General features: G+C 48.1%; 1 protein-coding gene across 8 annotated transcripts in view; it reads right to left on the minus strand.

Moving 5' to 3' along the window:
- Positions 1 to 956: 956 nt before the first annotated feature.
- LOC124038181 (A-kinase anchor protein 13-like) overlaps positions 957 to 14,892 on the minus strand; it is a 99,320-nt gene continuing 85,384 nt past the window's right edge. For 7 of the 8 annotated variants that reach the window (XM_046353781.1, XM_046353764.1, XM_046353754.1 and 4 more), the window contains 16 exons: positions 14,726 to 14,872; positions 14,274 to 14,527; positions 14,029 to 14,154; positions 13,704 to 13,821; positions 13,272 to 13,523; positions 12,975 to 13,051; positions 11,141 to 11,322; positions 10,692 to 10,774; positions 10,381 to 10,581; positions 6,078 to 6,242; positions 5,900 to 5,970; positions 5,321 to 5,365; positions 5,038 to 5,088; positions 4,449 to 4,913; positions 3,843 to 4,179; positions 957 to 3,708 (listed from right to left, as the gene is read on the minus strand). In XM_046353781.1, the coding sequence (XP_046209737.1) occupies positions 3,650 to 3,708; positions 3,843 to 4,179; positions 4,449 to 4,913; positions 5,038 to 5,088; positions 5,321 to 5,365; positions 5,900 to 5,970; positions 6,078 to 6,242; positions 10,381 to 10,581; positions 10,692 to 10,774; positions 11,141 to 11,322; positions 12,975 to 13,051; positions 13,272 to 13,523; positions 13,704 to 13,821; positions 14,029 to 14,154; positions 14,274 to 14,527; positions 14,726 to 14,872 (2,633 nt within the window). In that variant the 3' untranslated portion in view covers positions 957 to 3,649. The remainder of the gene's footprint in view (positions 3,709 to 3,842; positions 4,180 to 4,448; positions 4,914 to 5,037; positions 5,089 to 5,320; positions 5,366 to 5,899; positions 5,971 to 6,077; positions 6,243 to 10,380; positions 10,582 to 10,691; positions 10,775 to 11,140; positions 11,323 to 12,974; positions 13,052 to 13,271; positions 13,524 to 13,703; positions 13,822 to 14,028; positions 14,155 to 14,273; positions 14,528 to 14,725; positions 14,873 to 14,892) is intronic. The other variant, XM_046353738.1, reaches the window with a different exon arrangement.

Genomic DNA, 14,892 nt, shown 5'->3' on the forward strand with positions numbered 1-14,892 from the left:
GTGTGACATTTCAGAGAATCTGCCAGAGAATGCTCACTACAGCCAAAGACAACGGTCTGTAATCCTTATCCAAATACCATTATCAATCTGACTATAAACGTCAAATACGGATACTAATTTGGACAACATAAAATTCAGTAAGACAGAAACTAAAGGGTGGTTAATGGGTTAGTTATACCACTGGTATTTTCACGAGTTAAACAAATATTTGGATGAACCGTTCTTTTTATGACAAACTTGAGAAAAATGAGTGCATTCTTCTGTCAACACTTGGGATAAGATGAAGATTGGATCTGATTACAAACCATTTTCTTACCTTAAAGTCCTGCGTTCCTCCTATGCGCAGTGCGGTATGGTGCAGGCCAGCTGGGCAGGGTCACTTGTCACGGACAAAGGCAGAGCTAGTCACGTCCAGAAGTGGGCTCCGCCACATCCTCTCCCACAGAATTCCTGCTGAAGCCACTCTCAGCCCAAAGAGCTAGCAGTGAGCTGAATGAAGAAGCAAGCTTTAGTGAGAAAAAACAGCATATTTCTATCATGTCAATGGAATTGAACCCACCAGCTCAAAGACAGACAACGTCCTCTGCAAAGAAGAACGGCAGAGAGAGAGAGAGAGAGAGAGAGAGAGAGAGAGAGAGAGAGAGAGAGAGAGAGAGAGAGAGAGAGAGAGAGAGAGAGAGAGAGAGAGAGAGAGAGAGAGAGAGAGAGAGAGAGAGAGAGAGAGAGAGAGAGAGAGTAACAACAGGTGGCTAAATCAAACATACTACCCTCCATGCAGTTGGCATCAGTCAAGTCAATTAAGGCATACATTCACCCAATAACTGAGAAACACGATCCTGTCCTGCCTGACTGACTGGCCATTATGTGTGGTCCAGAGGTACACCAAAGCCATTCTATTCTAGTACAAGCTATTAGCACACGAAAACAAGGGGAGAAAATAGACACAGACACACATCTCAGTTGACAAACAATAATAGTTATTTATTAAGGGGAAAATGAATGTACATTTTATGCCTCCAAAACAGGGAGGACACTGATAAATAAAGCCTCATTATAAAAAGCTTAAATTGATCCAAAAATCCACAATCAATACTTTAAAAGTTGAATTTGTACATGACACATATTTACATAATTGTTGCTTTGCCCTTTTTTTATTTTATTTTTTTACATGGAATTCAGCAAGAAAATAAAAATTGTACCTTTTTAGTACAAACAACAGTTTACCTTAAAAGCACTGGTTTACAGTATCACTGTCAAACACACTCCAACCCCTCACAGATGCTGGTTAATAGTGCATTTCAATTTGAGCATAATATCTTTGCATTTGCCACAATGCGTCATGTACAACATTTCAGAGCTACTGCATCACTGCTCAACTTCCACACCATAGACGGCCATGACAGTTCATGTTGACGGGATAATTAGCATATATTCCTGGAGGAATATAAAGTGGTAGGATCTACTGTAGGTGCGTTCACACCTGTCAAAAGTGGAATCTGTCTTTTAATGCAAGTCAGTGTGTGAATGACCCAATCAATCAAAATGCCAAATGATCCCTTCCTATGCTTTCACTTTTCTAAAATCACTAAGCAAGGCCATAATACACCATGTTAACGTGGTGATTCACGTTTTATATACATGACCAGGGGGAATTGTTGTGAGATATCAAGATGACAAATGCCACAGAGTGAATAGTGGTGGGAGAAATTGACAAAGCTCTGTCTGATGGTCAAAAAAAAGGCAAGATTAGCCAAGGCAGAAAAAAATAAGCAGAACAGTTATGAGTTAGTGATTAGCACCATATTTCAGTTTTACAGACAGTCAGGAAAGGGGATGGCCTTGCTGTGCTTTCGCTATCAATTCTGCTCATCGGCAGAAAAGAGAAAGAACATACCTCTGCTGAAATATTAGGCTTTATGCAGCTCTGGTTATACGGATCAAAACCCGAAACTGGAGCGTGGATGGGGGAAAAAAATCTATGAATAAAATCCAGGGACATTAATTATTCTGGACCATTTGAGAGGCACAAGAGAGTTTATGGCACCACAGTCCATCAATACAAGAGCAGACTGCAGGGAAAATAGGGAAATATGGGGTTGTCCAGAGTAAAGGTTCGGTTTGGTTTTAATAAAAGAACAGCCTGTCCCGCAGGCTGATTTATCAGTGTAATTCCAATGGGATTAACAAAGGGAATGGTTGGTCAGGTCTAGATTAATATATTCCAATATCAGCATTCAGATATTACTATGGGAAGATAATCAGAATTTCGGTCCATTCTTGTAAAATAGCTATTCCTTAGTTTCGACTCATTCTGGGTCATTTGAATGATTGTCACTCAAAGTCAAGGAGAAAGTCTCTTCTCTTGTAACAGAGTGAATATAATCTAAAGTGCTCATCACCTTCAAACCATGTGTGCCAGTATTGCATTGCAGTGATTGACAAATAAAATGGTTCACAAATTCAAGTGTGCAGTGGAGGAATACAACAAGTACCGCAAATGTTTCTTCTACCCATTCCGTCTGCTGGAACCGTAACAAACAGTTTTCATCATTACATTCAATTGCAAAGTGGACAATTATCTCCCTTACAGACTCTCTTTCTTCCTCATTTGGCTCTCTCGCTCTCTCTGAGACGTGCTCATCTTTCTCTCCTCTGCTATAAGCTATTCTTTCTCTTTGCTCGTCTTCCATTTCTCCCAGACTCATTCATCCTCCTGTCATAACTCTGAGTCAGTCATGTTTCCTCTGCCCGGACCTTGAGTCGCTTTTCTTTAGAACTTTTAAAATGTTACCTTTTAGTCATTTTGCAGACACTCTAATCCAGAGCAATTTACAGGAGCAATTAGGGTTAAGTGCCTTGCTCAAGGACAAAACAACAGATTTCTCACCTAAGCAGCTCAGGGATTCAAACCAGCAACCTTTCGATTACTGGCCCAATGCTCTTAACCACTAGGCTACCTGCCACCCATTTGAGTGATTACATTGCATAACTTTTGATGTAGAGTTGATGGGAGAAATTAGCCTCTAGTTCCTTACAGGCGGGAGTGAAGCATTATGGGGCCCAGTGTTAAGCAATACCTTAACAAGTATGACAAGAAACACCATTATATAAGCTTGACTCACTGAACTGGAGTTGTTAAATAGTGCGTATGCTCTCTTTTGTCATTTTGGCTATTAGGGTATACTTGAATTTGCAAAATGCAGAACATTCTAATACAGGTCCCACGGCACCCGCAGATCTTCCCTTCGGATAGAAAATGAATGTTAGCTACTGTATACTTCATGAATGATAAAACTTCCTCTAGCCATGGTATAACTCCTGAAACTGTCCAAATCATATCTGAACACTATCAAAGCCAAGGCAACCAACCCATGCAAGCCAGTCCAATCCATGCCACATCAGACTTGCAGAATCCTAATTCTGTTCATCCAAAAGTCACAACTCGACACTTCAGAATTGCTGGGAAGCGTCTGCATGTTTCCCTATAAAGGTCACAGGAAATGCTCTAGTTGTACTTCCTGTCCATGGCCATCCCCTTCAGGTCAATGGGGTGCATATCTATCTTCCCACGCTAGTACAGAGTCTGGGCAGTCAGCTGATGCAGTCACTGTGAGTGTGGGGCATTGTGGGATAGTGGAGGACCAAGGAATCAGCAGAAGAAGATCTCTCCATCGGCTTGAAGCTCTGTGACCCCAGTGTTCTGGGGATCTGTGGAGAAGAAAGATGGAGGTTTAATTGAATTAAGACTACACCGTAACAACATCCCTCAGTGTCTAGCACAGGTAAGTAAACTTTTACCATGGCTCTATTTTCCTTACAAAGACATGTGCTGCTTGTTGTACCTGGCTGTGATTGCTGTCCCTTCCCCTTCTTCTTCTTCTTCTCCTTCTTGTCCTTGGTCATGGCCAGCTGCATCAGGCGGTTGGGGATTTGGTTCTGGCCCTCTGTGCTGCTCTGGGCCTTAGAGCTGGCGTTGGAGGACGAGGACGAGAAGGGGTTCAGGTTCTTCCCTTTCCTCCTGGAGCCCATCCTGAGGAAGGGGTCTTTGGTGGCGGGGGAGGAGGACAGCTCTGCCTCCCCTCCACCAGGCTCTTTATCCAGAGAGGTGGAACTCTGGAACTTCATGGACTCCTCTGAGGTGGTGGAGGGCGTCCGCTGGGTCCTGTGTGCCTGCTCTGCCTACCGATCAAATCAAACACCACGCAACGAGAAAAATAGTTAGCTTTAGGATTAGAAGCTCAGGCTTGAGCCCAGGTGGAAGTTAGGGTAAGCAGTAACTAAAGGGTTATTCTAAGGGCATCACTAAATAATGTATGTGTAGTCATTTGTGGTAAAAACGCTGTCACATAATAGCAGGTACGTCCTTTCTGGAGCGCAGTAGTATAAGGTGGCAGACGGAGAGCAATGAGCAGCACGGTGGGATTGCAGAACCAACTGTTCTAGCTCACCTCAGCCTTTTTCATCTGCTCCACCATCTCAGCCTCCCGCCGCAGAGTATCCCTGTCTCTGTCCAGCTTCCTCTGGGCGTCCCTCAGCCTCTCCAGATCCCTCTGATACTCCTCCTTCCTCTTCTGCAGCTCCTGCCTCTCCTCATCCAGCTGCCCGCGCCTCCTCAACGTCTCCTCGTCCTGCTCTTTCACCTGCGCCTCCCTGTCGCTCAGCCCCGACTCCCTCACCTCCCACTCCCTCTCCCTCCTCCTCCTCTCGTCGGCGTGGGCCGCCTGCTGGCGCTGCAGGTTGGCCACCTCCTGCCTCTGCTTCTCCAGGCTGCGCTGCTTCTCCTGCTCGATCAGGGAGTTGGGCCGCGAGGAGGAGGAGGACAGGGAGGAGGTGGAGGAGTGGCGGGAGGCTGGCCGCTCAGCCAGAGCATGACGCTGGTCCTCGATGAAGGTGTCCTGCTGAACCACCACTGCCTGCAGAGCACACACGGATGTAAACAGTTTTATCCCCTATACTAATGGATCGCGTGTGTGTCTGTGCGACTGGTTTGCAGCTCTTTGTGGTCTAGAGAGGAGATGTGAGGAAGAGTGTCCGTACCTGCAGCGTGTTGAGGAGATCATGGAGATATGTGACACTGTGGAGGACCTGCTATTAGTCAGGAAGAGAGATGATAAAACACTTCACTTCTGCATATGGTTACACAGTAGGTACACATACAATAAAATACTTCCTATGAAATAACCTACTGCATAGTGCTGTCCAGCAGAGACTAGAGAGGCGTGGGAGCAAGTAGTAATAATGCCTCTCTCACACAGCCAGTTAGTCAGTCAGGGATGTACAGTATGCTGGTAGTGTAACATAGCGTGGGAGTCAGACCTACCTCACTGTTCCTCTTGAGCAGCAGCAATAGGTTGTTGTTGCCCCCCTGTGGATGAAGACAAGCACAGCTGCAGTTAGTTACTGAGATATTAAGGAGCTACTGAGGCGAGGGGCCATGTTAATCACCCCCTCGGAGGAAGAGCTTGATCCCACCTGCCTGCCGGAGAGGCCTGGGCCTGAGCAAAGGAGATTACAGGCGTTCAAAGCACAAGACTGCTCCCACACAGCCCGGCCCAGGGGCATCACCTAGCCTAATGGAGCCTTAACGACATGGACTTCCTCAGCTTAGCTCAGACCTCAGTCCAGGGCCCAGGGCCGGGCTAATGTCTGTCTGTTAATGTCAGTGGTGGTGATGGGCAGAAGCAGGCCTATTGAGACACAGCTCAGTTTAAATCCCTTCTGATGGCATGGGTTAGGAGAGTTCAAAAGAATGTAAAGTTCATGCACAAAGTGCACTGTGTGTGCGTGGTGTGTGTGTGTGTATGTGCGTGTGCATTGTGGTGGGCGTGTGTTGTGCGTGCATCCTTCACTGTGGCTCACTCACACACACACACACATCTCTGAGCTTAGTTGTAATTACCTTCTTCAACACACTGTCTGACTCAGTCCTCCGAAGGTCTAATGAGTCCTCCACATCTTCTTTCTCTCCATCTGGAATGAAAAAGAGGACACCTTTAGCCCACAGCTACTGTTAACCACAGTCAGCTGCAGTACGACAGCCAGTCAGGGTACATCGGAAGAAAGGGAGGTGTTCTTACTCTTGGAGATGTTCATCTGGTGGCTGTCGAAGCCTCCGAAGGTCTCAGCGCGACGAGGCAGACAAACCGGCCCCACACTACCCCCCGATGCATCCTGGGTACTGGACACCTGCTGCCCCACGGCCCCGCCCAGACTGCCATTCACCAGCACATGGAGAGTCTCCACTGGAACGAAACAAACAAACCACACCCGTGAAGATAGGTCCTGCACTCCGGTGTAGAGGGCTACAGAGATCATTGCGGCGTGGTTTGCTGCTTCAACTTCAGTAGCCTACCTCTCCTAGTGTGGCGTGTGAGATCAAGTGTGCCTAGTGTATGTGTGGTCTCAATGAAATAGAGTAGGTTGCCTATGCATGGGCGGAACATCAGACAGCGGTTATCTTTCCAAGGAAATGAACTTAACTATGATCAGGCTGTGGTTTACTACAGTGTCTGTAAATAAATATTGATAACGGAAAGAAGTGGACGGCGCTCAGCCAAAGTGAGTCGAGCTGCAGTCAAAACATTTGATCATCCAATTCATGTGGTTTTTCTGCAAGTGGGAGGACCATGTTAGGATTTATGTAAGATGTTCTCAAGACATTTGTTTTACCAGACATCAAAGCATTATAAGTAAAGTAGTGGTATGGTGGTTTTAAAGTAAGTAGTAGGCTGTTCATCTTCAATTATGAGGTAATCAGTTCATCTGAATATTCTCTCATCATTGATTTCATTGACTAATTTCAGCAATTTGAGTTTTTCTTGAGTGTATCTGGTATTTTATTAGGATCCCCATTAGGTGTTGTGAAAACAGCAGCTTCTCCTCCTGGGGTCCACAGAAAACATTAATAGACAAGAACAGCCCAGGAGGAGCTGTGCGCAAAGCATGCATATTGGCTACCATGGTGAATGAGCGTTTTCAATAAATATTGGTTACTCATTTATCTGACTCTGGCAATATCCAAATATGCCAAACGTAGCGCAAGTGTCCCGCACTTATCAGACTTGCTGCTTCAAGTTCAGTAACCGTACAGCACATGCGAGATCTGGTGCGCGTGTGGTCTCAATCAAATAGCCTAGAGTAGAGGCTATAGCCTATGTATGGGTGGAGAAGCATCGGGCAGTTATCTTTCCAGGGACATTAACTTCCTAAATATGATTAGCCTATAGTTTACTACATTGCCTAGACATACATATTAATAACTCACATTTGTCCCCGTCTGGAACTCACTCCGCTCCTAAAAGGTTGGCTATAAGACATAGCCCTCATCTAGCCTATTGGCTGATATTGCCCAGTAATAACGATGGCCTAATATAATAAGCCACGTGAGAATATCTGGTAATTTAACCTATTTCTTTGGTTATTTTTCCACTTTTTGTTTTTGCATATTTTGTATACATTTTATATATATTTTGCCATGGCTGGCAAGTGACCTGCGTCACATACGCCCTAAATAACATTGCAAGACAGCGGTTGGGTTTGCGACAAGTTCTTGCAGGAGCGGATGGGAGTTGGGCAGAAAGCCAGCAGGAGGGAGCGGGCGGTGCGGGATGAAAAGCAGTGGGAGCGGCGGGTGCGGGATTAAAAGCGGTGGGAGCGGAGGGTGCGGGATTAAAAGCGGTGGGAGCGGCGGGTGCGGGATTAAAAGCAGTGGGAGCGGCGGGTGCGGGATTAAAAGCAGTGGGAGCGGCGGGTGCGGGATTAAAAGCAGTGGGAGCGGCGGGTGCGGGATTAAAAGCAGTGGGAGCGGCGGGTGCGGGATTAAAAGCAGTGGGAGCGGCGGGTGCGGGACTAAAAGCGGTGGGAGCGGAGGGTGCGGGATTAAAAGCGGCGGGAGCGGAGGGTGCGGGATTAAAAGCGGTGGGAGCAGAGGGTGCGGGATTAAAAGCGGTGGGAGTGGAGGGTGCGGGATTAAAAGCGGTGGGAGCGGCGGGTGCGGGATTAAAAGCGGTGGGAGCGGCGGGTGCGGGACTAAAAGCGGTGGGAGCGGCGGGTGCGGGACTAAAAGCGGTGGGAGCGGCGGGTGCGGGATTAAAAGCGGTGGGAGCGGCGGGTGCGGGACTAAAAGCAGTGGGAGCGGCGGGTGCGGGACTAAAAGCGGTGGGAGCGGCGGGTGCGGGACTAAAAGAGGTGGGAGCGGCGGGTGCGGGACTAAAAGCGGTGGGAGCGGCGGGTGCGGGACTAAAAGCGGTGGGAGCGGCGGGTGCGGGACTAAAAGCGGTGGGAGCGGCGGGTGCGGGACTAAAAGCTGTGGGAGCGGCGGTTGCGGGACTAAAAGCGGTGGGAGCGGCGGGTGCGGGACTAAAAGCGGTGGGAGCGGCGGGTGCGGGACTAAAAACAGTTGGGAGCGGGCGGTGCGGGACTAAAAGCGGTGGGAGCGGCGGGTGCGGGACTAAAAGAGGTGGGAGCGGCGGGTGCGGGACTAAAAGCGGTGGGAGCGGCGGGTGCGGGACTAAAAGCGGTGGGAGCGGCGGGTGCGGGACTAAAAGCGGTGGGAGCGGCGGGTGCGGGACTAAAAGCTGTGGGAGCGGCGGTTGCGGGACTAAAAGCGGTGGGAGCGGCGGGTGCGGGACTAAAAGCGGTGGGAGCGGCGGGTGCGGGACTAAAAACAGTTGGGAGCGGGCGGTGCGGGACTAAAAGCGGTGGGAGCGGCGGGTGCGGGACTAAAAGCAGTGGGAGCGGCGGGTGCGGGACTAAAAGCTGTGGGAGCGGCGGGTGCGGGACTAAAAACAGTGGGAGCGGCGGGTGCGGGACTAAAAGCTGTGGGAGCGGCGGGTGCGGGACTAAAAGCGGTGGGAGCGGCGGGTGCGGGACTAAAAGAGGTGGGAGCGGCGGGTGCGGGACTAAAAGCGGTGGGAGCGGCGGGTGCGGGACTAAAAGCTGTGGGAGCGGCGGGTGCGGGACTAAAAGCAGTGGGAGCGGCGGGTGCGGGACTAAAAGCGGTGGGAGCGGCGGGTGCGGGACTAAAAGCGGTGGGAGCGGCGGGTGCGGGACTAAAAGCGGTGGGAGCGGCGGGTGCGGGACTAAAAGCGGTGGGAGCGGCGGGTGCGGGACTAAAAGCTGTGGGAGCGGCGGTTGCGGGACTAAAAGCGGTGGGAGCGGCGGGTGCGGGACTAAAAGCGGTGGGAGCGGCGGGTGCGGGACTAAAAACAGTTGGGAGCGGGCGGTGCGGGACTAAAAGCGGTGGGAGCGGCGGGTGCGGGACTAAAAGCAGTGGGAGCGGCGGGTGCGGGACTAAAAGCTGTGGGAGCGGCGGGTGCGGGACTAAAAACAGTGGGAGCGGCGGGTGCGGGACTAAAAGCAGAGGGTGCGGGCGGTGCGGGATGAAAAGCAGAGGGTGCGGGCGGTGCGGAATTAAAAGCAGAGGTGCGGGCGGTGCGGGATTAAAAGCAGTGGGAGCGGGCGGTGCGGGATTAAAAGCAGTGGGAGCGGGCGGTGCGGGACTAAAAGCAGAGGGTGCGGGCGGTGCGGGATGAAAAGCAGAGGGTGCGGGATGAAAAGCAGAGGGTGCGGGCGGTGCGGGATTAAAAGCAGAGGGTGCGGGCGGTGCGGGATGAAAAGCAGAGGGTGCGGGATGAAAAGCAGAGGGTGCGGGCGGTGCGGGATTAAAAGCAGAGGGAGCGGGCGGTGCGGGATGAAGAAATCAGGCCCGCGCAGACCTCTACTCTGGTGCTGCATTCTTGCAGTGCCGTGACATAAAATCATTCACAGTTGTGTGCTGTTTATCATTGCTATTTGCCAGGTCTTGTGACCATTGCCTGGTTACATGTACGCACATGCACACACATCTACTGTACTATTTCAGTAAAGACGACTACACACACTACTCTATCAGCTGAAGCAACCCGGTCAGACCTACATAAACTGGCTTACTTAGGGAGGAGAAAAGGAGGAAAATATCAATATCTGGCCCATTACTCAACCTGCAGTATTAAAGCAATCCATTTGTTTTCTTTCTACACTGCTGAATCAGATTACACTTATGCATTGATTCCATCCCTGTCTGCAGAGGAAAAACAAGGATATAAATAACTATGACAAGTAACCATATATCACTCTGACTTAGGTCAAAAACGTGTTTTCAGCAATATTCTGTCATCTCTCTGCCCTGGTCTTTCAGCTGCTACTGGCATTATATTATATAAAGGGGATTTTCAAGTAATTCCCTGATTACTTCTGATTGGTTCTGTGTGTCTTCAGGGGAAAATCACTGGTTGGGCCATGTGACCAAGTAATTCAATAGGTCACCAGTGATTGGATCAAGGGTCACCTGTGTTGTGTGTGTGTGGTCTCTGGGCAGCCGACCGTCCACTCTTGACTCACCTTCCCTCAGGGCATCCTTCATGATGGGCTCTCCCTTGGTGACGTAGTCTGGGGTGGCTCTGAACAGCATCTTGGTCCTGATGGACTGGGCTGGGCTGGTCTCCTCCGCCGGGCCGCTGCCTCCCTCACACATGTCCCTGAACACCTTAACCTTCTCCTCCAACAGACACACGATCTGCTCGTCCTTCTTCCTCAGCAGCTCTGAGAGGAACAGACAGACAGAGACCCACTGTGGTTATGACCCGTCTATCACGCCACTGACCACCGCTTTGGGACAAATGGTTAGCAGAACAAAAGAGAACCGGTTTTACCTCTCATCTCCCGCGCTTTGGTCTCCAGCAGTCTCTTGTCTTCCTCCGTCTCACTGGGGATTCCCTCATCGTCATCCTTCTCTCTGTTCACATACACAATCAGTTATCAATCAAACCATTTGCACTGCATGGGGAAAAAAACGATGTCAAAAAAACTTTTTTTTTGTAAACTAACACTCGCGTCTTTACTTTTTTCCCTACTAGCGCTGACTTTGCTTATAGCTTCTTTATTGAGGAGAAATGTACTTACAATGACTGTGATATGTGGTTGTTCCACCTAGCTATCGTAAGATGAACGCACTAACTGTAATTCACTCTGGATATGAGCATCTGCTAAATGACTCAAATGTCAACGTAAATGTAGTGTCAAGCTAATATGCTGTGGTCTGAGGGGCTTCTCCCATTCAAGTATTTCTATATCCATGTGTGTTCCTGTCTAACTGACTCACATGGAGTGCATGGCGTCCTGTATGAGCTGCATCCAGGTGTTGCGTTCCTCCTTGGTGCTGGCCAATACCTCCACCATCTCTGGCTTCTCTATGCCTGCTGTGATCAGGAAGAGACCCCTCTCCTCGTTAGCCACCTCCCGCACAATCAGCTTCTGCAGGGAGATCACTGTGGACCGCTGGTCCTGGGGGATGGGAGAGAGGGGGTGGAGGGGAAAGACAGGGGGAGGAATGGAGGGAGAGGCGGGAAGGAGCGGGAGGAAGGAGGTGAAAGGATGTTTAGACCAGTTCTATTGAAGGATGTATAGACCAGTGGGAGGTTTCTATGGAAGACACTTTGGGGAAATGCAATGTTTAGCCCAAGGAAAAGGGAACTGAATGAAAACTCCAATCTCCACTGAACGATTTAAAAAACTGCAGGACAGCAAAGTGTAACCATGCCAATGTCATTAAAACGTGCATCTACCATACAATAGCCTTGTGTGCCAGTCTTACACAATATAGCTGGTAAAACATAGATACACCTGTATTGTAACAGCAGAGCAAGCTAATCTTGCAGTAAACTAATACTCGTATTGTAAAAATATATATATATATGTTTTTTTAATGAATTCTTAGAGGTAGGAATACTACAGCGTGTGGTACAATGTGCAGAATACATAATGAATTCTTAGAGGTAGGAATACTACAGCATGTGGTACAATGTGCAGATTACATAATGAATTCTTAGAGGTAGGAATACTACAGCATGTGGTACAATGTGCAGAATACATAATGAATTCTTAGAGGTAGGAATACTACAGCATGTGGTACAATGTGCAGAATACATAATGAATTCTTAGAGGTAGGAATACTACAGCATGTGGTACAATGTGCAGAATACATAATGAATTCTTAGAGGTAGGAATACTACAGCGTGTGGTACAATGTGCAGAATACATAATGAATTCTTAGAGGTAGGAATACTACAGCATGTGGTACAATGTGCAGATTACATAATGAATTCTTAGAGGTAGGAATACTACAGCATGTGGTACAATGTGCAGAATACATAATGAATTCTTAGAGGTAGGAATACTACAGCATGTGGTACAATGTGTAGAATACATAATGAATTCTTAGAGGTAGGAATACTACAGCGTGTGGTACAATGTGTAGAATACATAATGAATTCTTAGAGGTAGGAATACTACAGCGTGTGGTACAATGTGCAGAATACATAATGAATTCTTAGAGGTAGGAATACTACAGCATGTGGTACAATGTGTAGAATACATAATGAATTCTTAGAGGTAGGAATACTACAGCGTGTGGTACAATGTGTAGAATACATAATGAATTCTTAGAGGTAGGAATACTACAGCGTGTGGTACAATGTGCAGAATACATAATGAATTCTTAGAGGTAGGAATACTACAGCATGTGGTACAATGTGCAGAATACATAATGAATTCTTAGAGGTAGGAATACTACAGCATGTGGTACAATGTGCAGAATACATAATGAATTCTTAGAGGTAGGAATACTACAGCGTGTGGTACAATGTGTAGAATACATAATGAATTTACATTTACATTTAAGTCATTTAGCAGACGCTCTTAGAGGTAGGAATACTACAGCGTGTGGTACAATGTGTAGAATACATAATGAATTCTTAGAGGTAGGAATACTACAGCGTGTGGTACAATGTGCAGAATACATAATGAATTCTTAGAGGTAGGAATACTACAGCGTGTGGCACAATGTGTAGAATACATAATGAATTCTTAAGAGGTAGGAATACTACAGCGTGTGGTACAATGTGTAGAATACACAATGAATAACAAACATAACATACCAGTGAGGCAAAGACATATTTCTGGTCTTTCTCCTGGAGGAACACAAACACGTCAGACAGCAGCATGGCCTGGACATCTGTGGAAAACAACAGTCGGGATCAGTGGAGGAGAGAAGGGGGGGGGAGAGGGAGGGGAGGTAGAGCGATAAAAGAGAGGGAGAAAAGGGCAAGAGAAATACAGAAAGAGAGGAGAGGATGAGAAAGGGAGGAGATGGAGAAAGAGAAACGGATTGAGAGGATAGACAGGAGAGAGCAAGAAAGAGAGTGAGACCGTGATAAATGAGGCTGGTGCCGTACCCTTTAGCCTGCCTGCAGAGTTCTTGAGCTGCAGTGGTCCGTCATGCAGCAGCCGCCTGCCTCGCACCAGGTCCTCCCGTGCAAACATCTGGCCGCTCTTCATCCTCTGAATGGACTTGCTGTCCGTACGGCTGTACACCTCTTTTAACCGTTTCTTCTTGTCGTGTTCGTTCACCTTGCTGTCCACCGCATTTAGAATCTCCTTCACCAGCCTCAGAGCCTGGGTTATATCGTCATGGTCCTCCTCGTTCTCTGCACATGTCAAAGATCAGCATGTCACGTCAATACATATTGTCCAGAGGTCAAGACTCCCCAACAATCTCCATCGCGGTTCTTTCTGCTACCAAGTGGCATTCAAAGCATAAAGAATAACACTATATAACAATTCTCAGTAGAGGTGCAATTATAAGTCTCACAGGAGGTGTCTCTCACCTTTTGTGTGCTGCAGTATCCTCTGTAGTAACACAGGGTACTTGGTTATTCGCTGTGTCACTAATAAGATGCACTCTGGGATGCCTAGTCTTCGGACGATTGTGCTGCTCATCTTTTTCTGATAAACAAATAAAATAGAGATACTCATATAGTGCTTCATACATTGTCTTAATGATGACTTAAGCAGATGTCAATGTGTGTTTAAATGCACACAAAAAAAATCACAACAGAGTGTTGGCACCCCCTGGTGGAGAGAGGGATTATTTTCCATACATTATAATGGTGAGACTAGGATGGGTAAACAAACATCATGCTGACACCATACCTTGATAAAGGCTTGGAAGCGTTTATCTTTGGTGTGAAGCTCCTTATAGAAGTTGACCGCCTCGTTGTGGCGGCTGCAGAATTTCCCATAGACTTTCTTCATGCGGTCGGCATTGGGACCCGAGAACTGAACACCACACAAGAAAATCCCGTGAGATTACTACCAACAAACCGATTAATAATCCATTTCCACAACATTTCCACAACGTCATCTAAACTCCCGAGTCCCCCACCCCCCATGCTGACCTGTGAGACGAGCACGTCTCCTATCTTGCGGATGAGGAAGCTACCGTCGTCCCGGCCCTCGATGGACGATTTCCGCTTGAGTTCCAGGAGGTGTGCGAAGAAGTGTGTGTGTAGTTCCAGGAGCTCGTCCAGCATGGGGAACACTCGCTCCACTACCTGGGTATCCAGTTGCACCTCCTTCTGCAGGCCCTTACTGTACACCTCAGACATGATCCTCAGCGTCCGCACGTGGTGCATCTCTGTCTGGACCAGCTCTGGAGAGGATATATGGTTAAAGATGAGGGGTTATAGAGTGAATTCCCAATGAACAGCATCCTACGATTGCGTTTGTACTGAGTAACCGATATCCTAACCCGCCACGCTGATGATATGACAACATCTCAAATAAATTGCGTGAACGAAAACAAAGTGTATCCCGGTGAGGTGACATGAGTGGTAGCGCGACATCCTACCGTAGATGACGTCCTGTCTCTTGACCACCTCCTTCTTGAGCCCCTTCACATACTTCTTGTCCACAGTGAAGGTCCAGGAGTCCGCCTCCAGATCCTTGGACTCCGCCTCAAACTCCCCCATCAGCTGGCTGTCCATCATTTCAGTCCCTACGGCAACAGACAGGAGC

Source organism: Oncorhynchus gorbuscha, linkage group LG01, assembly GCF_021184085.1.
Source record: "Oncorhynchus gorbuscha isolate QuinsamMale2020 ecotype Even-year linkage group LG01, OgorEven_v1.0, whole genome shotgun sequence".
Taxonomy (NCBI): Eukaryota; Metazoa; Chordata; class Actinopteri; order Salmoniformes; family Salmonidae; genus Oncorhynchus; species Oncorhynchus gorbuscha.